Raw genomic sequence first — 24,120 nt, forward strand, 5'->3', positions numbered from 1 at the left:
AACATTCGAGACATTAAAATGGAAAACATTGTACAAAGTATCGTAGGAAGTCAGGAAATGCAAATCTGGTGTCCAATTTCATCCAAAAAGCATAACAAGGATTTGTTACAATGGCACAATATTTCGAGTAACTTACTTGAGTACAAAAATATTCTCTACGCATTTAGTACCTTATTATTTGCACCGAAATCCTACCACTTAAGTAATTAATTTGTACCTATTACTAGTAAAAAGTAAAATTCTATCATTTCAATGCTGGTGATATGTGTATTCGTCTTTTTGTCTAAATTTAAGTCTATAGTATTATTTTGTGTCGAAGTCTAGTCAAAGGCCTCAATTTGTCGCTCACCATAAGGACGAGATTTGTTTGTATCTTTATACGAATAACATGTCAAGGCGTCCTTATGGCAAGCGACAAAGTGGGTCGCTCTGCCGGCCGAGGACACAATTATCGTCAATTATTAGGTGTAAAAAGTTAAAATATGGAATTACTCGTTAGCTTAAAGTGTAAAAGTATTGAGATAAAAGCATTTATTTAGTTATACCACTAATTGCATCTTAGAACAAGTCTTCATATGCTTATTTAAAACTAAAAAGGAGTTATTTTATTATATTTGAACTAGAATAATATCTCTCACATGTTCCGTCTAAGCCACCCTGCGAGTTTCCGTTTATGATAGCAAAGTCATCTTCATCTCTATTGAGTTTTTTCTTAGACACAAAGTTAACAAACAGCTTTGTTATGTAACGACAATTGAATTTCTAACTACTAAAATTCGATAATTTCACTGTGTTAGTTCACATATATCATCGACTTTTACGCGACAGTCTCACACAATTTATTAAAATATCGTAACAATTAGATCACTCCTTACATCTATCCGTTCACACTATAAAATTCAATTTATTAACTATTTTATTCACAAAATATCAACGTACAATTTTGAAAAAAATATTTTACACTAATTTATTTGATTGAGACCCAAAGTTAAAGCTTAAGCTTAGAAAAAAGGCAAACCGAGGCTTAGTTCTTATCGTGCGTAGTCAACGTTTTCTTCTTCTTCTCTACTCTAATAAAAAGGAATGTCACGAACCGTCTATTTTCGTTACCTGGAATATCTAAGGATTTAAATTAATAAACCCAGTTACAATATAAAGTAATACACATTTCCTTCGAATGCCTCTTTACCAAGAATTAAGATAAAAATATCTTACCCTGCCCATAATTTGATAGTCTACTAGAGGCACTATGCCGAATATCAAATGACTACTGGACAAAATTGTGTACTACTTTAAAAATATCGTCGCTTACGTCTCTGTTTCCTTGGAGAACTTGTCTATATTGGGGTATATGGGTGCCATTTCGATGGTGGAGGGCGCGGAGGGCGGGTTGGACCCGAGGTGGAGCCGCCGAGACAGCTCGTCCAGGACCTCGCCGAATACCCGCATCGACATGTTTTGCCCGAGCAAGTGCAGAAGCAGGAAGTCACCCACCTGTTGCAAAAAAATTGTTGAAAATAAAATTGTTTAAAAAAATCACGTTTGTTGTATGGGAGCCCCAGCTACATATTTATTTAATTCTGTTTTTAGTATTTGTTGTTTTTCAACTGCCTAGCTGTCACGGTTCATGAGATACAGCCCGGTGACAGATAGACGGACAGCGGAGCCTTAGTAATAGGGTCCCGTTTTAACCCTTTGGGTACGGAACCCTAAAAACTGCATCTAAAAAGTTATGCAGTGTTGCATGTAGCGTGCAATAGCGAGAATATTATCCTGCCATTGTTGATTTCTTGTTACATAAATCGTGTGATGCAACTAACGTTGTAATTGATGAATGGATTACAGATTATATAGCAAACTCGTGAGCTTATGAAAAATAATCTTAACAAATAAATCAAACACTTGATCTACATACCTGCGTCTTTCTGACAAGAGCCTCGACTCCCTTCGGCGTTCCAAAGCGGAAGCGACGCTTCAGGATTTGTTCACGGGTGCTGGGCAGGAGAATCACAGCCGCAGAGTATACTAGCGCCAGCCCCGACACTATCGACAGGATGATGAACCTGAAACACGTCAAATAGTACAGTGATATTATGTCAGAATTTAAATAGCATATTCTCGTTCTATCATCTCGGTGTTTTGGAGCACAGCATCCGCTTGATACCTAATGCCTTTATGAAATCTTTTTTTTAAGATGTAGTAGGCAAGCGAGCAGTCGAATCGCCTGACTTCAGCCTGTATTGTTTGCTTAAATATTTATCTCTTCAGTCCTTTATAAAAGGAAATTCTGGGATGATACCTAAAGGTGTCCTAACAGACTCATTTCGGTTGATTGATGATTTTCACAGTCGTATAATCATACAATTGGTTTAGTATAGTGAACAAAGGGGTCGTAGCTATACGTTAACAATATATAATGGAATATCATCGCATACTCATATCGTGTCAGTCGCCTGATGAAATGTGCTTGTAATTATGAATAATTGTAATTAATAGGAATCAAATTATCAATACTATAATTGAAAGCTAAATCTAGAGGTAACTCTAGATTAGAGTTGCCTTTAAATTAAGAGCCGTACTCACCAAAACCAGAGGAAGATAAATATCTTCTCGTTCAGAATGTTCAAGGCGAGGACGCATAGCGAGTCGTGTTTCTGAATTGAACCAGACGCACCATATTTGTGGAATGTACACTTCGTCAGTCTGGGGAAGACTTCGATCTGGAATTAACAACAATAATGTTAACATAGTGCATTAGACAGAGATATATGAGTATTTAGAATCACAGTACAAGTAGTCAACTAATGTTGACAACATAACTACTAATGAAGTAAGTAATGAGTCTTTGTCAAATAAGTATCCCATCATGCAGGTGTGTGGCTAAGCGTGCACTAAGATTTTTTGTCGTGCGACAATTTTGTCGCAGAAATGCAACATATGTGTTTATATGTCAGTGCGCGCATATACGACAATATGTATTACAGCGCGATTCTAACATCGTGTCGCAAAAATGTAAATAGTAGTGTGCGCTTGGCCTTATTGCATTGAAATTCGAAAAATCGATATTGATTACTACTTATTTAGAGGTTAGAAGTTGAATCGATAACATAAAGGCCTGTCTCCATTGCGCGCGGCTGCCTCGCGAGCCAATGTTTGATAGTTTGCCGCGCAATATGGAGACAGGCCTTAACACTCATGCATGTATCATTGCTAAAGGAGTCTATAGGGATAAAATAGATTTAAAAAAAATTACCATAGGATCTGTCCTCTGCTCTTGGTTCATGTTCGAAAACCTCACTACATCAGTACCGTATGTCAAGAAGGCGCCGTTGAGGAATTTGTCTAGGAAGAAGATGTTACCAACCTGAAATTAACAAATGCATATGTGACGTCCCACGGTCAAAGGTACCTTATGGCGGGTATGGAGTTATGCATACCCCAGTAATCTACAATAAATAAGCTATCGATAACACAAAAGATCAACCTTCTAGGTTGCGTAGTTACAGAGATATGATTTTTTGAAAATAATGTTGTGAAATGAGCAACTTTACGATAGAGAAGTTTTAAGTTTAGCCGCCTAAAAAACTATGTTCCTGAAGTAAGTTACATAGTTGACTACAAATAATAATGCCTTATATATCTGAGATTAAAAAAATATTGCGACTTGTTCTGTAATGCAAATAGAAACTTTTGATATCGACTGATTTATGTGTATACTAACCAATCTCTTGAAAATAAAGTTTTATTTCATTTTCACGATTGATTGCAATGAGCTCTCAAGATTTAAATTTTATCTATTAGAAAACGACACTGACAGACAGTTTAAGCAAAAAACAATACCGATTTAGAGGTGAAAATGTATTTTCTGACTTTTTCATATAAAATCACAAAATTGAATATTTTTACTTTTAATGTGACACACAATCAATTTTTCTGAGCACATATGAAAGAAATTCTGTCATTCAAATGAAATAAATCCTAAAACCCCAACTAAATACTATATTTAACCCCTTATGCCACTTTAAACTTACATAACAATAACAGTATTTGCTCCATACATTTACGAAAAGGTACCTTATGGAAATAAATCTAATAATACATCACTACAAAATATCAATCATATTATAGTTTATCTTTTATGAATAGAAAATATTAATTTACATTAAACTGCCCCCAATTTAATTAGTTCTTCGTCATAATAATCTTAAAAAAGACCAATAATTTGTATGTAATGAAAAGGTACCTTGTGGTCAAGTTACATGATGAGGCATGATGATGATGGAACAGTTAGGATAAACTAATAATATTTTGGGGTTAAGATGGTATAAATCGTCTATTTCTTATCAATAATATATTTCGGTTGCTATTGAAGATAAGCGGCATTGAGGTTCAATGACCTCAGATATTCCATAAGGTAATGCGTCGGGTATTGGCATTTTTCAGCAAACCAATGGCTGATTTACTGCATGCGACCAAACCAAATGAAGATTATTCTAGTTAAGAAAGACTTGACGAGAGTAACTTTGGTATAATAGCAGTCTACTTGGATTTGTGATGTCGGTCTATGTACGGTTATAATATTTGCGAGGCGCCCCAACCAGAACTGAAATTATCAAATTAGTTTTGCAGAATGCTAATACAGTTCTCTACCAAACTTCTTTTCCCGTATTGACTAGTTTTTTTGGGAATTTTCAATCTTTTTTCCATAAGGTACCTTTTCTACTAAACTCTGAGACGACATTACTAGGCTTATAACTAACTTATAACAAAAATAAAAACAGGTAAACAAACTTTAGGCATTAAGGTTTCAGATCACACAATAAAAAAAAATTGAGCATTTTTTCACCTCTTTACAAAACATTTAATATCTCCGAAACTAGAAACCCTCATAAGGTACCTTTTCCCGTGGAACGTCACATATTATGTCAGTACATTTTGTTCTTTGTCAATGTTAGGTGGTAGGTACGGACTTAAAGATATTAACTTTAGAGTTTTATTTGCGCAAATATGATCTTGCGTCCCTTTTGTTTTTCTATAATAAGGAAAGACACACACGAATATTTGAAAAGGAAAGGCGAAGCTTATTGCTAATTTTACGACATTTACAAAATAGTAAACTGTCTAGCGTATTTTGTTACGGTACTACTAAGTTGAGTGAATGGTCCATACTTACAACATTGATAAAGTTCAAGGCTTCACAGAAGAAATACCCAAAGGAATAGGTGTTGTGCATGTTCAACGTGGCTATAAGGTATTCGACGAGTCGATTCTGAAAATAGATAATTATATGTTCAACATTATTTCATATTTGCATAGTCGTGATAACAATAGTGTTTTAAAAACAGGGCAAGGCCAAACACAATCAGTAAAACAATAACGAATTAGTGTTTTACTAAACACATAATGACGTGGACTAAAAAACAATGCCAAATCTAAATCATAATCAAATCGGGTTCGTTTGTTTTGTATCTATAGTGTTTAGTGGTCGTCATGAAGCAAACAGTTATAATATCAGACCGAGAGATAATACAAAGGGTTCATTATAATTTTTGGTGACTTGATGCAGTTTACATAAATTTTTGTGTCCATTAAGTAGGTACGTACTAATGAGCCATTAATTACTTAGACGTAATTAGTAAAACTTATTAATATGTGATACGGTCTAACTAAAGGATCATTTGTATTTCGTCTTCAAACTCACTCAATAGCAAAAACATGGGTCACTTGATATTTACTTGTTTTTAAGTGTACTTTATGTTGTAATTTGGACTTTAATGGCGTTATTCATAAACGCGTTACTGGCCTGAATTAGCTATGAAGCGTTTGTCTTAATCTGTCATATTGACTTACGTATTTGTAAGAAAGGGATGAAACATAATTTAACTAAACCAAGCCCGTAAAATTTTATGAATAAGGGGGTTAACATTTACCTGTCGTTTGTTCCTGTCATCGGAGATGTTGGCCACCGTGCCACGGATGCCATCGGAGATCATACGCACTTTGCCTTCCTCCCAGTTCTTCCAGATCCAGTGGGGGATGTAGAACAGGAGACCCTGACAATTTACAACGCGAATAAGTCATACGATAGTAGATAACGACTAAACATTTGTTATGCACATATTTGCACGATTTAACGCAGTTTTCTTGAATATTGACACATGCAGTCATGCACTAAGTTTTATCTTTTTACGTAGAATAGACGCCTAGTCAATATAATGTAGACATGGGAAGAGCCTCTATGTGATTAGTTCGGGGTCTCCATTGTTTCCTAAAAAGTTTTAAGTCATAATGTTTTATTTGTCCGCATTTCCGTTAGTCAGAATTTGTTTGGTTCAGAAACGCGTAACTGTTCAGGATTGCCATAAAATAAACCTAACCTAACTTATCTATAGGATAACCTTACGAAAATCCTGAAAAGTTAACGGTTTTAGTTTTAGGACTAATGATAATATGACAAACAATACATTATGACTTAAAACGTTATGTCAAACAAAGGGACCCCGATTAGTTCGTCATTGAACTTTTGACTGCGTGGTTTTTCATGTTTATTCAATATAAGATGTCGTCATCAATGTGCATGTATTTATGCGACATGTACCTATGTATGTCTTCGAGGATCTTACAAAAACGTGCATCTTACGGTGCGTAAATAGTGGTCCACTAATATATTCATATATACACTTTTATGACCTTACGTAAACCTTCTAAAAACACATCAGTACTTTGCTTTATTGGTCATTTGCGATCAAAGGTTAAAATCAAACGTAAGTATGGTCCGCCACAAATTCACTTGGCCGTTTGTCCAAGTCTACAAAGTATGTAAGATAACAGTTATTTTGGGGCCTGCGCGTACTTGAAATTATGGGAATAGAGTCGCATTACACATGATGCGCATTCCTGTTATCCCTCATTAGGGACATAGGGCTCGCAGAAGAATTCTCCATTTGTCGCGATCTTGAGCGTTACACATAATTAGGTACCGTAAATAAATGTATGTTGGACACTGCCTCACTAAGGATGATCAACAGGTCAACAAATGGATTGAGGCTAGCTACTATTGTCAAATATATTATTATGCCGGCTGTACACCATCGTCGAGACACCTCGAGACAGGCCGAGAACGAGTGTGTAGATACTGCTCCCTTCTTATCTCGTTCTTACTCGTCTTCGTCTCGCGCCTCTCCGATTGGATCAGAGCGGTGCCGTCTCGGCGAGAGGCTCTCGACGAGCGTGTACAGCCGGAATTAGGTTATTCATACCTGGAAGAAAAGCATAAACGGCACCCATTGATAGTAGGCATGTATGCGTTTGTCATCCGCTCCGTGATTGTTTTCGTTGCCAAGATTATTGACGCCGGGATGCGCGTGCTGGACCGCCGGGCTGTACGGCAGCGTGAACGTGTATGTGATCCAGCAGAAGTTGTTTAACACGTGCTGTGGTATCGAGCCTTCGGTGATACAGGATATTGGGTCGCCTGAAATTAAAATAATACATCATAAATATTTCTAATGCTATTTACTGGCTTTGTGGTTGTATTAGCTAAGAGCAACATTGTTAACTTAAATGACAATCGGTGAACCTTGTGTTTGCAGTAAAATTTACGAATCGTTAATTAATAGTTCTGAACGATGGTACCTATACACACAACCTGTGTCAAGAGATGAGCACGTATAATCGCAAGTCGAAACTTATTAGGTACTAACAAAGAAACCGGACAAGTGCGAGTCGGACTCGCCTACCGAGGGTTCCGTACTTTTTAGTATTTGTTGTTATAGCGGCAAAAGAAATACATCATCTGTGAAAATTTCAACTGTCTACAGCTATTATGGTTCATGAGATACAGCTTGGTGACAGACAGACGCTTACCCTTTGGATACGGAACCCTAAAAATATGCCGGTAGCCCTGTTCGCAGTAAACTATCCCTAGAACTAATTTGTCTACTTTTTGTTGTTAAATAAAAACTTCAATGCTAATTACAGTTTCAGTGGAACTGTTAGGATCATTTCTTCAAGCGTTACAACGAAAATTACAATTATATTTTTACTATAATACCTACGAGTATTAAATTTAACTGGACCTACTACCTACTACCTAAATCAATATACGTACGGGACAAACAATTTATCACACATTATAACGATTTTAGTTAGTAATTACATAATGTAGCATCATACGACATCCATCTTAGTACTAGTTATGCCACTTATTAAGGTCAACTCTAGTCCCAACGAATACTCAGGGTCGCGACTAGACAAACGGGTCAGCCGACAGACAAAGTTTATGTTCAGTCCCACCAAAAAGGAAGTATACACCTGTATTTCGTGACTTATTGACAATAGCAGAGAACAAATGAAAGCACCGTCAACCTTTTATGGGTAGGTACATAGATGTAGGATCGGTAGAACTATACTTAAGGTTTACTTATATGGACAGAAATAATATAAACCAAGCTGTCGCAGTAGAACAAAGACGTTTCTAAAAGTAGTTCCTTTTATGCCACAAGCAGTTAACAAAGTATGTGAACTAGAATGACAAAAACTATGGCATCATAATAGAATATTAATAGTAGTCTGAATAGACGCAAATAAATGCAATCGTAAAGTATACGTAAGATTGCAATCATTATGTCCGATGACCTCGACATTGTACGATTATGAAGTATGATTAAACGCCTTTTATTTCATTCGGCTTCTTACAATTTACTTAAAACTGCTTTGGCGGTACATAAATAACACGCGTATGAAATCGGCCAATCTTTCCGGGTGGCTCGGTAAAAATATTGTACGTATTATATAATTTACATATACGCAATTTAAGATACCTATATTTTTTTTAAACTGCGAACTAATATTTAAATTAGTATAATACACAAAAATTAGATACCTATATTAGTTCAAAGTTTGGCGAATTTCATACTGCAGAGTAGTTTCTTCTAAAATATGCTTCGCATTCTTAAATTAAACGAATAAAAGTACACGAAACAAACATTTCTATAAGTTATTTATCATTTGTCGCAACCAACGTTTGTTACACGAGCAAAAACTTGCACAGAAGACGGCTTTGTGATCTTTGCATTTATTGACGTCTTTAGATGCGTTTTCCTTACAATCTTCGTTGTAGCATATCGTTTAAACACTTCATTTAACATAGCCGGTTTATCTCTCTGGGGATCTAGTTTTATATAATACTTTGTTGTTCGCTTGTATTTCCGATAGTGCAATAGTGCAATAATGATATCCCCCGACCTCGACATTGCACCGGCGGATGGTAGTAATACTGTAATGGCTGCAGCTGCCCTGCCGTCACAATTGCGCCCGTGACTCGATCACCTTGCCCGCTGGGGTTACCATGGTATTTATAGAATGCACGTAAATTTATAAATATAACGTTTATGTCCAGTCGGCGGCAAACCTAATGTGCTTAGAACTTGCTTGTGACACGATCTTAATGCTTCAGACTCTTCAGAGGCAAGAATTTGATTTGAGACTGTTCGATAAATATGATATGTTGATTGAAGTCCGTCTTAGCTAACTCTGCACCGACTTTGAGAGAACAAGGTGTAGGAATAGAAGAGTACACGTCACGTTTTCATAGATATTAACCATTTATGATGGCAATGCTAACCGTTTTCATAGCAAATTCAATCATGCAAAGTTGGTTTGGTTTGGTCCGACTCTACTATCCTTACTATAGCGGACTAGAAATCACAATTGTTATACTTAACAAAACTAATTTAAATGTTTTTAATTCTAAACTATTTAATTTAAGAATGTAAAGTAGAATATCACCACTGCATCCCAATATTTAAATATTAGGGTACCTACTGTTTGTATTTTATTACGCGGTAAACTAGTAACGCTTGCATACAGTTTTATTGAAAATACGTATGCTGCGTCAGTTTCCGAGAATGGTGTCATGCCGCGACTTAAAGTTAAATGCCACATCGGCTATGATAAATATGAGCAACATGTGGGTTCTTCGCGTTGCCCTCCGGCGGCAAACGATAGTGACCAATATTTACGAGGTCGTTCGACAATTTTTATGTCTATGTTCATGTTTTTAACGTTAGTGTGCATTTGTTTTCCATAAATACAGCGACGTTAATAAATAGGATATCATGTATCAATCAAACAACTTCCTTGTCCTAATATAGGTAGCTGTCATTTCTTAGTTTGCTAAGAGTTCATTGATCTCTGGTTCTCAGCAACTATCGTGGCTAGAAACGTTTTTATGGATAGGTCATGCTATGTACAGAAAGTTGTCGTTGCTTGCGGTTGCTAAACTAACCTGTCTGCCTTTTCTGGATATAAAAATCTCAGTAAGGGAACGGAGCTTCAATAAAACTTTAATGATTTCTTGGTCGTAATAGTACTTCTACTAGCTAATTCCTGTCGCTTAGTTAAATTATTGTACGCCTCAAAAACACAAAAACATTAAAACATAAGCCTCAAAGGTCCCAGCCGTAACCATATTCAAGATGAGCAAGAAATCAGTTTTCGTGTAGATACTGACAGTGGTACTACAAAAAGCCAAACAGTTAAAAAAAATCTAAATTGGACCCGTAAGACTTCAGTAAGAATTTAATCCTTCGCAAACAAGGAAAGTCCAACAAACATTCAAAACAATGTGTTAGCCCGACACATTACATGACTCACTAATAACAGCCTAGGTGTGAATTTGACTGACTTCGCCTCGCGTTGATTGAGCAATAACGAGCATTTAGGGCATTAGTTAGAGCATTTATCATCAGCGCTCGCTATTTATTATCCCGCGTGCTCGACTTCGGTGTTACGCTGAGCGAAGCTTACAATCATTAGGAGAAAAAAGATAATATTATAGAGAGGTTTATAAAAAGTTATTGCAAGATGGGTATGGCGCGTATGGCGTGTATGTAAGAAAATATTGCATCGAATAAAAGCGGTGTTAGCCGGGCCTATACACGGTGTAATATGAGGAAACCGAATAATTTTAACAGCGTATTCCTGATCATATTTAGAGACAAAAATGTACTATAAACTTTTTTGAAATTCGCCTAGTTTCAAAGATAATATTAATTAAAAAAAAAAAAACAAGTTTTTATTGTTACATAGTGTAAAAGGCCTTTTTGATGGTGATGTTGCTGCTATGAGACGTAGTCTAAATATCCTTATTGATAGATGTCAAAAAGTGACAAGTAACACTTTGCAAAAAGTAGGTTTTACGTAAACAAAATGTAAAAATCAATTTTAAGCTCGGAGTAATTAACAATGGAGCCGCCATTAACAGGCGTTCCCCTCTGTCGAAAATAGGCGGCCAATGGTCAACAACTTGTCAACCATATGTATGGACTGACGTTTATCTGACATGACGTACCTATACATTTGATGTGCCCCTCCCCCGCAAAAAACGGCAGACTATTTTGTACCGAAAATTTTAGACATGGCGTCTCCGTTGGTTATATCCTCTAAGATTTTAAGTGACAAGTTTACCAATAACATTTTTTTTGTACAGATACATTCAAAAAATTTAAAAAACAAGACAATAAAAAATTTTTTTTGGCGAAATTGACCTAAACTCATATTACATTTTTTCCTTCTTTTGACCTCAGAAATGCGTGGTTAAAATTATTCGGTTTCCTCGTGTTACACCGTGTATGTGTAGGTGCAAACTATTGTGGTCTCTAATTTAAACAGTGGAGTAGATGGGGCTGACAATCCATTTACCACACGGCTATTGGTGTCTTAATTGCGTCTTAGTATTCTACTAAATCGACCAAAAGCAAAAGTGGAAACTATCAAAATACCATAATGTTTTAAGTATCGGAACGTATTTGTCCTGGCTTAGATTTCAATTATATTTGAAACTACACGTGCATTGATTATACACAGCATGGAAATATGTCATACCTAAGTTCTAGGAAATGGTGTATCATTTCCGAAGTTTGCAGAAAGTAATGCGATAGCGAATTTACGAAAATTCTGTTAATGATTACGAAAGAACTAAATAGCTCGACAGTTTCGAAATACATATTCATTGATTTAATGTTTCGAAGTTAATTATGTCATCGAAGTAAACATTTTTACGGCGTACCCTCATCTCATGCTAGTCCCACATCCTTAATTTAATAAATAAATAAACATCTTACACATATCAACCTAGAGCCCCAAACCACAGAATAACTAATAGTACTACCCCAAACTAAGCAAAACTTGTGTTGTTTAATGCTTATTAGATAATTAAGAGAACTCTTTTTGGTACCTACCTACAGATGATGTTTCCTTCCTTGACTGTAGCTTTTATTTTTCAATTAGTATTGAGACATCGTATACCTGCCTCTCCCAGCCTGTATAACAGGCATGGTATACCAGCCAGACATGTCCTACTTTACAATATGTTTCCAATAACACCAACCCTTCAGCACCGTGCTATCGATTCAGGTTATTCTTGTTATGGTAATTGCATCGTCTGTGTACATAAAACGCGAGATAAGGGCTTTAATCGCCGTAGGTGACCGCTCGCAGGTTGCACAGCTGCAGGCGGCTGTTACTGGGTCACGGAGAACTTTGCAACGTATGAAATTTATTGATGACTTCATTTCATCATTGCAAATCCAAACAGTGATCAAGATTGTACCTAGTGTGAGGTTGGTATTCCAACTGTCCAAGTTCTTTGTCCAATGTGGATTTGCGTCTCACATTTGCTTATTGAGAGAGTGAGACGCAATGCACATTGGACAAAGAAATTGGGCAGGTGGAATACCTTCCACCCTAAGTACTTTTCGAAACTTCTTACTAGAACGGTCCAAATGACTTCACAACTCTGATAAATATAGAGGTATGTTAGATAAAGGATGTTTTTAGGATTTTTTTGTCGATTATTGATCCCGTTTATAAACAAACAAGCTACACAAATGGATGACTAATTAATTATATGTATAGGTATCTGTTATTAAGCCTTCGGTATTACTAGAAACATATATTTTTATCTAATACGAATATGCTACCAACAAGACTCTGACGAGACGTTGAATAATATTTGCTTCGTCATCATCTTAATAGACTCGTAATGTTGGAATATGATTTTTTAATATTATTATTCACAATAAAAACCTATGACTAAACAGTAAACCTTATATGAGGAAAGTAGTCAATACTCAACAGGACGTCTGGGTCCTCATTTCTTGGAATTCATTTGGATCTATATAATTCTGCAAATCTTCAAATAATATATGAAAAACTGCTGCCTTGTGTTTGATTAATTCAGATCATGAGGTAACAATGGAAGAATGATTGTTTTGGTGTTGGACATTGCAACATCTTCATTGTCAGTTTTTGAAATAAACCTCATTCATAATAACTTAATTTTAATTGTTATATGTAATTTTAGAGATAATATATACCTACATGTATAGTCTGTGCGGAAAGAGAAGAGTCGTGGAATGTATGGGGCCCAATACATTCCACGACTCTTCTCTTTCCGAACAGACTATAATTTATAGCCACAGTGGATTTATGTATTCAAAAAGATTGGAAACGTCAGTACTACCTACACACATTTAAAACATTTCAACACCATTACATACCATAAGATACCTACCAAATAAGTTTTCAAATTAGAAATGTCGCTTGCTTTATCTTTCCATGCCAAAACAGATCAGTCGGTATCGCTTACTTGATTATTAATCCAGTTAAATCTAGGCGACCTAGCAACGGCTGACGCACATGATATCAATTGTTTTGCTTATTAACACCTGGAGCACAAATGTGCATGTTTATACCTAATCGTGTTATGGGCAGAGATCACGAACTAAAACGTTGCTATCTTGTAAGGGCAGAGTATTCTAAACATCGCGTTGCTAACTGAAATACAAAGTGGTATTTGGAGATATAATATGCAGCATTACATTTAAAAGAAATTGCCGACTGTTGCTATCTCGCTACAAATGTGATAGCGTTTCATATTGCACAAGTAGGTTAGTGCTTTAATAAGATAGCTGACTTAAAAAGCAGTATGTTCTCAAATCGACTTCATGTTTCTTATCTTAGTTCTCAGTTATTTATTAACTAATTAATATTTTATTTGAAACAGGATGTTCTTGCCAGACTGCGATTTGGTAATGACTCAACAGGACAACTCCTATAATGTTATTGGGATATGTGAGCTGCCTATCAGTAAGACTGATTATTTCTATTCTTGGCTTGAAACGTGCAAATACAGTGGAAAACAAATCATCAGTACGTCTACCATCAGTTTTAACATTGACATAACGCTCACGTCTACGTAATTTACTTTCTGTACATCTCGCTCGTACTCGCATATTAGTGCAAGCGAGATGTATAGAAAGTAATTTACGTAGACGCGAGCGTATCTGTCAATGTCAGAACTGGTGGTAGCCGTACTGGGGGATCTATGAATGAACTTGTGTGACATCCAAGCAGCTGAATGGCGTCGGATCGCACAGGACAGGAACGAATGGCGAAATCTAGTGACGGAGGCCAAGATCCACTTCGGGTCGCTGAACCAGCGAAGTAGTAATAGTAGTATCTATGAATGAATCTGTCTGTAGATCTAGGATTGCCCACTTATTAAATTACCTGTTCAAAAATTTACGTTTATGTTGTCAGTCTTAAGAGAGTTACTAAAGTACGAGTAGGTACTTAATCTTAGAGTGGATGAAGTCAATTCGAGGAGCTAGGTTAATTAACAGTCACTTAGAGACAAATTGCCGATGGCGAGCCTGTTATTATTCTAAATTGCACGGCTAATTCATACAATTTGCTAAATTAGGTAATTATTTAATAGTACGTTTTGAATTGAGTAACTTGCCCCGCTAAAATATCAATGAGCATTTTTTTCGACTATATCGGGCTATCTTACAAGGAAGGGTACCCAACTGTCCGACTCCGATTTGATTTATTTTGATATATGTTATAGAACTTATAGAGTAGTCTAAAATAACGGACACGTATTTTTTTTTAGCTGCCCAAACTCAACCTGTTAGGAGAAAATGGCCTTCAAAGTACTGAAAATTGACCAAACCTTCTAATTTCATATAAAAATATATTTATTATATATATATATATTTTTTTTAATATAAAAAATGAGTTTGTGGTGAAATGACAAAACACGTCCCCATTTTTTTTTTCATGTTCTCCAACATATAACGAAACCAGTAATTAATTATAAATTTTTTTGAAAAAAGTTTTTCTATGAAATTAGAAGGTTTGGTCAATTTTCAGTACTTTGAAGGCCATTTTCTCCTAACAGGTTGAGTTTGGGCAGCTAAAAAAAAATACGTGTCCGTTATTTTAGACTACTCTATAACATATATCAAAATAAATGAAATCGGAGTCGGACAGTTGGGTACCCTTCCTTGTTAGACTTCAAATATTTTTAAAGAACTAATAGGTAAAACTGTGCGTTCCGGTGAAATTAAATTCGGATTATGTGTTATACACGTACCATAATATTTTCTTACACTTTGGAATTTAGTTCAGACGATCTAAAAAGACTGTCATACTCATAACTAATAAATCTAATAATCCACAAGACCGACATGAAGGTATACACACCGCAACATGTTACAAACAATAATACGACAATATAGTATTTCATAAGTGGCTATTACCGAATCTGTTTACATCGGCTGAACGAGGGGTATGCGATAACGCGAACATAAACACCGTATACCCGAGTTCCCGCCTTTGTTGCCACTTCACTGAGGCGCTACAGATCAACCACTAATTATTAGTAGGTAGCTGGTAGAACATCCACTTGAACGTTAATAGCTTTGATTGGCACGAATTTATCTAATTTAATAATTTAGATGTAGATATTGGTATAGTAATAATCTGTGTCGATTTAACGTAGGTTCGTATTTGTAATCCCCTAACAACGGGTGGCGCGCAAATTATCTAGTAGATTAGGTACAATATTTATTTACATACATGTTTAGGATTTCGTCTCACAGAAAAATATAAGTATACACGAACGACGACGTTGCAAAAAAGCAACTAAGTAGGTATACTTAAAAACAAATCTTATATCTAATTTGTTAGTTGATTATGCGCAAGGTAGTTATGATTCTGATTAACAAACAAAAGACATCATCGTGTTAATATTCATGAAGGGAATAGTTTCATAATTGACGGGATATTCATTTACAATGGAATCGCTACAGTGAATGATTATCTCAAGTTTCCGCACTTACTTAGCTACACTGTCACAGAATGATTCGGTAATTTAAAACAATAGCACTTGCTACCTGAGACGGTGCACGACAAATCCTTACTAGCTGCAGTTCACTGACCCGATTCGCTTCAGTGACTCCAACATACGTATGACCGGCCATGTTTTGTTTGTACAAGCAATTTGTCGATGACGTATCAATTTGGGTAACTGTTACGTAGTACGTTTCCGCACCACTACTGAATGACCTGAAAATGACTCATTACAACGGACCGTTATCTTTCATGAGCGGATTCATTGTTGTATGTCTAGTTCATCAGGTCAATAGATTTGCGATTTGTGTTAAAGGAATATTGATTACTTTCACTGTGTGTCTGGTTCATGTTGCGAAAGTAATGTTGCTGAAGCGTGTTGACGTTTCTACTTTCACATTATTCCCTTTAATGTTTTACTTGCGGTATTCGGTGTTGGTTAAAATGTAACTGTTATATTATCTGTCGATACCTCATTGAGGTTAAGGGGTCGCTTTAGTAGTAGTAGGTATAATTCTAGTTGTTTGCTTAAAATACCTAGATAAGTTCAACTTCTTGTACAAGTTACACCAGCTAATAAGTAAAATAGATAATTACATTTTTGACTTAATAATTTCTGCTCAAATGTTCGTGCTCATCACAAAATTACTAACACTCATTGGGTCTTGAACCAGGGACCCCAAACTTCCCAACTAGGTCAAAGGATCCCCAGTATTTTGGATTGCGGCCCCTAAATGTTAAGGGGTATCTGCCTTTTTCCCGTGTGACCTGCCTCCACTTTCAAACCTATGAACTAGCCTAATCAGACGTGTAACAATAATGCAACTCACCAATTAAATTATTGGCCGTAACGAGTATACAAAACAGGAACAGCATGGCGGATGTGATGCGATAGTGCATCCTGAACACCATGTTGTCGATCACGGCCTTGTCGATCAGGTAGCGGACTTTGACGAAGCCCGCCACAGCGGACACCATACCCAACACCGCCATCTTGGATTAGCTGAAACAAATGAAGAAATAAATGTAGAACTGGATTAATGAACTAAGGGGTAAGTAGTAGGGTGGCAAATCATGTTTTAGGTACTTTCCATTCAAGTCATCTCCGATATGGGTAAATAATCTATCAATGCATTCAGTACGATGTCCTAAATGCAAATATGTAGGTACATATATGCCAAGCGCGAAAATCGATTTCTAGAAGACTTTTAAACAAAATAACGACTAAGTATAGGAGGGATATGATCCAAGTAAATTTCAAATATGTATATGGACACTAATCTTGGAATAAAATTTTATTTTAGTCTAATTGACACTTAACTAAATATTAATGGTACCTAATCGGCTTCCGACTTCGTACCTAAATTCACTTTCAAACCATCACATAGCTTATGAAGTCCATAATCTTATCTGATTATTGCGAAAAAAAATTTTTGATAGATAATATTGAATTCGTTAATAATACAACCAAAAATAAAATAAAGTAGGTACTGTCGTAGGTCGTGTCTGTAGGTAGGTCTGAATTGATACACTACTTTTTTTCAGTTACAAATGTTACAACACAATCTAACAAATCATATAAACAAATACAGTAGTAAAGGGGACTATAAATAAATTCACGCGGCTATAGCATCCTCGTCGTGACAAGTGCCATGCGCTACCCATACTAAATTAGAACTTTAAACGGTAAATTTTACTCCGTCCGATATGATTGGGATCAATGTGTTAAACAGCTGTCGTTCGTCGTTCAACCTTAATTACTAGCATCTTTTAACTTTCAGTCTTGTTGAATGTATTTAAGCATAAAAACAAAAGCCTATTAGAAATCGTAAGTTACAGTTTAAATGTAGTTGTAGCTCACATAGGTGCAGCATCCACAGCCGTCTCCCAATCAATGACCTCACAGCATTATTTAACGATGCGGCTACCTCTCGCCCACGCTTCGCATTAGGCGCTCGGGGTCTATCGCTTTTTATAAACTAATATTTTCGGCCCGGCCCGAACACCTTAAGCATCATCATTTCGATCATTACTTATTTAGAATCCGCCCGTTACGTCTTCTTGTATTACTACCGAGATAAACTCATAAATGAATACGTCTATGAGACAATTTGTGTTTAATGGGTCCAGCCTTGGCATGCCAAGTCTGTTCCTGTGCTATATCGCATGTCCAGCACTTTATACTATTTAGGTCGTTTACTAGGGGGCATAGGCTAATGGACAATTGAAATTGAATATCATTGCTTGCCTTGTTACAGAATAAGATTATAATTAAAAGTCTTGCGTAAGCGTGGTAGTAAGTGGTAGGAAATAATCATTAGTAACAAATAACGTATCAGATTTAGTGACCTCGCTTTTAAGTAGATTTTTTTGCGACTTAATTAAAATTTTGTTTTGTCTCTGTATGTGATTTAGGGCTGTCTGAGGAGTTTATATTTTTTTCTTTGAGGTCATTTTGCTTTTCCATTCACTGTAGGCAACACAGCAATGCTAGTCGTTCCTGTGAAGAATTTCGCCAACGTCGTGGTCGTAGAATAGTCGGCGGTAGAGGCGAATGTTGCGCCGGCGCAGGGCATGCGGCGGGTCGTCGACCGGCCGCTGCTCATGCGCCTCCTGCGTTTCCAACCGCACCCTCCCCCTCATCCCTCCCTACTCTCCTGACCCTGTGCTGATGCACCGCGTGGCAACGCGAATTTTACGCGAAAACCAGTTTGCGCGGCGACAAAAGTTGCCCGATTCGCACGGCGCGATCTGCCAATCGATTAGTTTTCGGAAATTCTTTACAGTCCGCAGCGTAGCGTGAGTTTAGCTCAACCTTAAGTCTAAGACCAGAAAAATATAAGTTATTTTATGCCGTACTCTCAACTTCTTCGAGAAAATATCTCTGAATGTATCGACGGAGTGACATGTCCTAAATGAACATTGTTTGCTAACGCGGTGACCGATAATAGGGCCACAGGGCGGGCGCAGCGCGGGCGCGGGGTGCGGGAGCATTCCACCGTTTATGACAGGCACAGGCGCATACGCTGCCGGTAGGATACATCCCTGAACCTGCTTTGTCACTCGTAACATACATATTTATTTATTCTTATCCTCATTGCCGAAGCTCATTAAATCTTAAGTGTGTCTCATTCGCAGTTCGCCGCAGAATTTTCGATAAGCATAAGCAATAAACATTCTTATCACGAATACCGATTTCATGTTTTAATATAAATTGATATCCTTAGAGCAATTTCACGGCGCAAGCAACCCACATACTTATTGCTGACTTAACAAAATGATAACCAGTTAAAGTAATCAGCTGCTGTACTTATATAAGAGCGCCGGCACGCGTCGACTTGCCGCTGAATGGACACTAATTGCGGCAGATGAGAGCGTCCGACCGAGCATCACACGTCTACACAGTCTCACACAATATGGACAACCCGTACGTGGGAAAAGAATCTCGGAGTCACTCGCCGACAAAACACAATATCGATACTCCTCGGACAATAACGGGCTATTTAAGCTGCAGGCTTAATAAGAGAGCGGTAAAAGCGTGACTAATGACAGGAAAGACGAGGTCGGTTGAAATTATTGAGCAACCTGGAGATTTGCGCGTTACGAGTGAATGGACAAGTGACAATTATGTTGAAATGCATGCGTAACTGTGATCACGATCGAGCCTTTAATCTCTGCTTAAAACATTTTTACTGTCATCAAATTTTGAATGGCAGTGGCAGTATGACGATTCGCTCGGTTGGGGTCGCAGTCAGTGACGTTGACTACAATTAACTATGTTGTCGGCGTATGCTTGTTCCGGTTACTCTTTCATTGTTTACGTCGTAGAAAAATCACGTGCGTTTAGTATCACATGCTTCATATGGGAACTTTGTATTTGTGATTGGGCGCCTATACACTTGCCTTTCGTAGTCATGTTCGAGATAAGCTGAGCTAACCCGATATCAATTCTATCGCATCCGTTGTTGAATATTACGTACGGAATACGCCTGTTTTTCGTCATAAGCTTACGTATATGGAGCTGTATAGAAACGATAGATAAGTACTCTGCGGTTGCGATAGCTCGATGAAGCTTGTGTCATACAAGGAGATTGGGTGCTCAGTCAATCATAAACCACATCATAAGGCTTCATATTGACGACTTATATAAAAATACGTATAAAATTACTATACCAAACAATGTTTTACAGTATATCATCAAAAAGATAATTGTTATCAAGCTAAGGTCAAAGTTGCTTAAGGTTGCAAACAAACGCACTCATTGTGGAACATGCGGGTTAATTGATATCGCATGTGCTGCGTACGGAATGAGCGGGGTCTTATCTGCTTACCATTATCGATGAGACCCGCACTTACCCAGCTACGAAATGACGAGTAAATGCCACGCAAGTCACCAGATTGAATACTAAACTGCGAATTCGTGGGTAAAATGGGGCTGTTAAAATTTAACGAGGGGTTATCACCAGGCGCCGGAATCATTGGTTATGCAGGTAGCGTGGTGCAAGCTCCGTGACATGAATCCAATGACTATGACCTGTTAAAGATGCTTTGTCCAGAGCGATGAGAACCTCGCACACCGCGCGGTGGGAAACGAATTCCTACTCCACTGGTTGTCATTTGAAATTTAAATGTGTTGCTGCTCAAAGTGCAGGTTTTTAAGACTACCTATATATATTTAGCTTAAATGTTCATGCTAGACTATTACTTTTAACCGAAATGTCAAACTTTGACGTTTACTTTCTATTGGAAAAGCAGGTAGGTATACTTGTATCTCAACTTCCATGCTAAGGATTTTTTTTTGGTTTGGTTTTCTATGAGAAGGTAGGTCCCTATTTCTTATTTGCCTTGACATGAAACTGATGTATGATTACCCTTGAAACAAAGATAGTAAATCTTGTAATGATCTTTAATTAAGAACAACAAATAGGACCTAATTTTAGAGATAACTAAACTTCATTGCTACAATAACGTCTTGAATATTTCGTAGGTAGATGTGCATCTACTTTATTTCATCGTTGCATACTGATTTCATCAATTTTTAATAGCCTATATTCGGGCGATAGGCTGTAAATGGACAGGTACCGAACATTGGCCAGTTTATGTTGTTTGGCCTGTCCTTGGCCGGAACATCTTCAATAAAGACCCGTGGACCGTGACAATTCACGTGCTGCCACAAAATCAAGTGTCTACCTGTTTCGAGGCATGTGGGCGATTTTTCGATAGTCGTCGGCGTGAGAAGTTACTTTTGTACACAACCGCCCTTTTTTTACGAGAACAATGATCTCTAACTTTATGATTTTCTCGGCCAAGGTGTGAAACACATTCATTACTTAAACCTAGAGTTGCTTTGTCTATTCTATACAAACAAATATTCCCGGTAAAGGGAGCTGCGTCCCTTCTCCTTCGCTTGCCGCACAGGTAAATGGGGACAGCGCCGCTACCTGCGCGATACTTTATCCTGACACGTCAGATTATGCTCATTTTGCAGCATTACTGCTATCATCTCATAAACACGTCGTATCGGTTCCATATTACTCACTGTCGTACAACATTCCTCAAACACAAGAAAGCGAGCGAAAAAAAAGACCAGGGATGACTATGCACAAGGCTTTTGTTCCCGCATATGTCCATTATGCTGTCAAACTGCATTCCTCGCATCGAAGACAGGAGCTACGCGTCTCGATCCGTCCCTAAAACCAAGCTTTTGTGACACAACTTACCTGTTTTAAACCTAACAGTTATTTTTCTAGCGCCACCTCCGGTTTCTCAAAACTTACAATTTCACGTTTAGAGTCTAACCACAACACTAAAATACGGTCTCACATTTAATTTAAATAGCACGTTCTCATATTAATTGAACACTGGTTTCTTGGATTCGGGGTATTTCATAATGGAACGATTTAAAATGAGTTAAGTAAAACGGGTGGTCCGGGCGGCTGGCTCGCACACCAGCTGCACGCGGGTCGAGACACTGACTGGGGGATCAGTGCAATCGGTCCGCCGGCCTCCTGCCTTTTCACTACCGAACTTGCGTATGCGCAGCCATGCTATCTGTCCTTGTCACTCGCACCACGCGACCGTTGCTTGCGCTCTGTCTTAAACAAAACCGTAGTACAGTAGTCAGTAGCTCTGAACCAGTTCTGTCGAGCGTTGGACCGCGCTGCGCACCGTACTTGCGTTTTCTCCACGAGCAATATGTCGGAAGTTTCATTATGCCATTTTTTAGATGAGACTATGATTACCGGTTTTAAGAGTTGTAATTGCCCTGGGCTATTGATTGTCTCGATCAGCCATTTGACTTCTATCTTACGTGCTAGAAGACCTGCTTATTGATGAAGATATCTTCCGTTCACCGAAAAAATATTGTAGGTTATACTCCTTGTTCAAACGGAAATAAAATAAAGAAAGATGCTAAATGTATATTTTTCTATTTTATTAACAATAATATTATTAATTTGACTACTTTTCTGAATTTATCATAAGATAACTTACATATTGCACCAAATGTGAGGCCATGTCATTGAATAGGCATCTGACCACATGTTCAAAAAACCCCGAGATTTCCGATCGATCGCACAAAAAACTGTAGAGTCTTACAAAAGAAGAGAGAAGAGTTAAGGGTATTCTGGACTTTTTATTTTCAAAAAAATGCAGGGTTATCGTAACGGGTTTTTCCATAATATTCGTTCCCGCAAAACGACAACGCAATAGTACATATTTATTCGTAATATAAGCTGAAGCGGTTATTTGGCGTCGTCCATACCTATATAACATATTTAGATAAGATAAGATAAGGTACCTAATATTCAATAAAAGTTACACTAGATTGTTTTTTACAATGGTAACTATGCAATAGGTATATACTTAAGAAATAGGACATTCATATATGTGACGTCCCACGGTCAAAGGTACCTTATGGCGGGTATGGAGTTATGCATACCCCAGTAATGTACAATAAATAAGCTATCGATAACACAAAAGATCAACCTTCTAGGTTGCGTAGTTACAGAGATATGATTTTTTGAAAATAATGTTGTGAAATTAGCAACTTTACGATAGAGAAGTTTTAAGTTTAGCCGCCTAAAAAACTATGTTCCTGAAGTAAGTTACATAGTTGACTACAAATAATAATACCTTATATATGTGAGATTAAAAAAATATTGCGACTTGTTCTGTAATGCAAATAGAAACTTTTGATATCGACTGATTTATGTGTATACTAGCCAATCTCTTGAAAATAAAGTTTTATTTCATTTTCACGATTGATTGCAATGAGCTCTCAAGATTTAAATTCTATCTATTAGAAAACGACACTGACAGACAGTTTAAGCAAAAAACAATACCGATTTAGAGGTGAAAATGTATTTTCTGACTTTTTCATATAAAATCACAAAATTGAATATTTTTACTTTTAATGTGACACACAATCAATTTTTCTGAGCACATATGAAAGAAATTCTGTCATTCAAATGAAATAAATCCTAAAACCCCAACTAAATACTATATTTAACCCCTTATGCCACTTTAAACTTACATAACAATAACAGTATTTGCTCCATACATTTACGAAAAGGTACCTTATGGAAATAAATCTAATAATACATCACTACAAAATATCAATCATATTACAGTTTATCTTTTATGAATAGAAAATATTAATTTACATTAAACTGCCCCAAATTTAATTAGTTCTTCGTCATAATAATCTTAAAAAAGACCAATAATTTGTATGTAATGAAAAGGTACCTTGTGATTAAGTTACATGATGAGGCATGATGATGATGGAACAGTTAGGATAAACTAATAATATTTTGGGGTTAAGATGGTATAAATCGTCTATTTCTTATCAATAATATATTTCGGTTGCTATTGAAGATAAGCGGCATTGAGGTTCAATGACCTCAGATATTCCATAAGGTA

General features: G+C 36.9%; 2 protein-coding genes across 2 annotated transcripts in view; one reads left to right on the top strand and one right to left on the bottom strand.

Moving 5' to 3' along the window:
• The window catches only part of LOC134793590 (dedicator of cytokinesis protein 3), an 82,640-nt gene that overhangs the window by 8,257 nt on the left and 50,263 nt on the right, over positions 1-24,120 (top strand). The gene's annotated exons all lie outside the window — the stretch shown is intronic.
• Positions 517-22,202, bottom strand: LOC134793589 (innexin inx3). Its single transcript, XM_063765211.1, has 9 exons — positions 21,921-22,202; positions 17,031-17,203; positions 7,260-7,474; positions 5,931-6,053; positions 5,174-5,269; positions 3,254-3,364; positions 2,584-2,720; positions 1,916-2,063; positions 517-1,494 (listed from the first exon to the last, which is right to left on the bottom strand). Exons 2-9 carry the CDS (start codon positions 17,191-17,193, stop codon positions 1,309-1,311), a joined length of 1,179 nt encoding a protein of 392 aa, XP_063621281.1. The 5' UTR covers positions 17,194-17,203; positions 21,921-22,202; the 3' UTR covers positions 517-1,308.

The sequence above is a fragment of the Cydia splendana genome, chromosome 9 (assembly GCF_910591565.1).
Source record: "Cydia splendana chromosome 9, ilCydSple1.2, whole genome shotgun sequence".
In the NCBI taxonomy this organism is placed as follows: Eukaryota; Metazoa; Arthropoda; class Insecta; order Lepidoptera; family Tortricidae; genus Cydia; species Cydia splendana.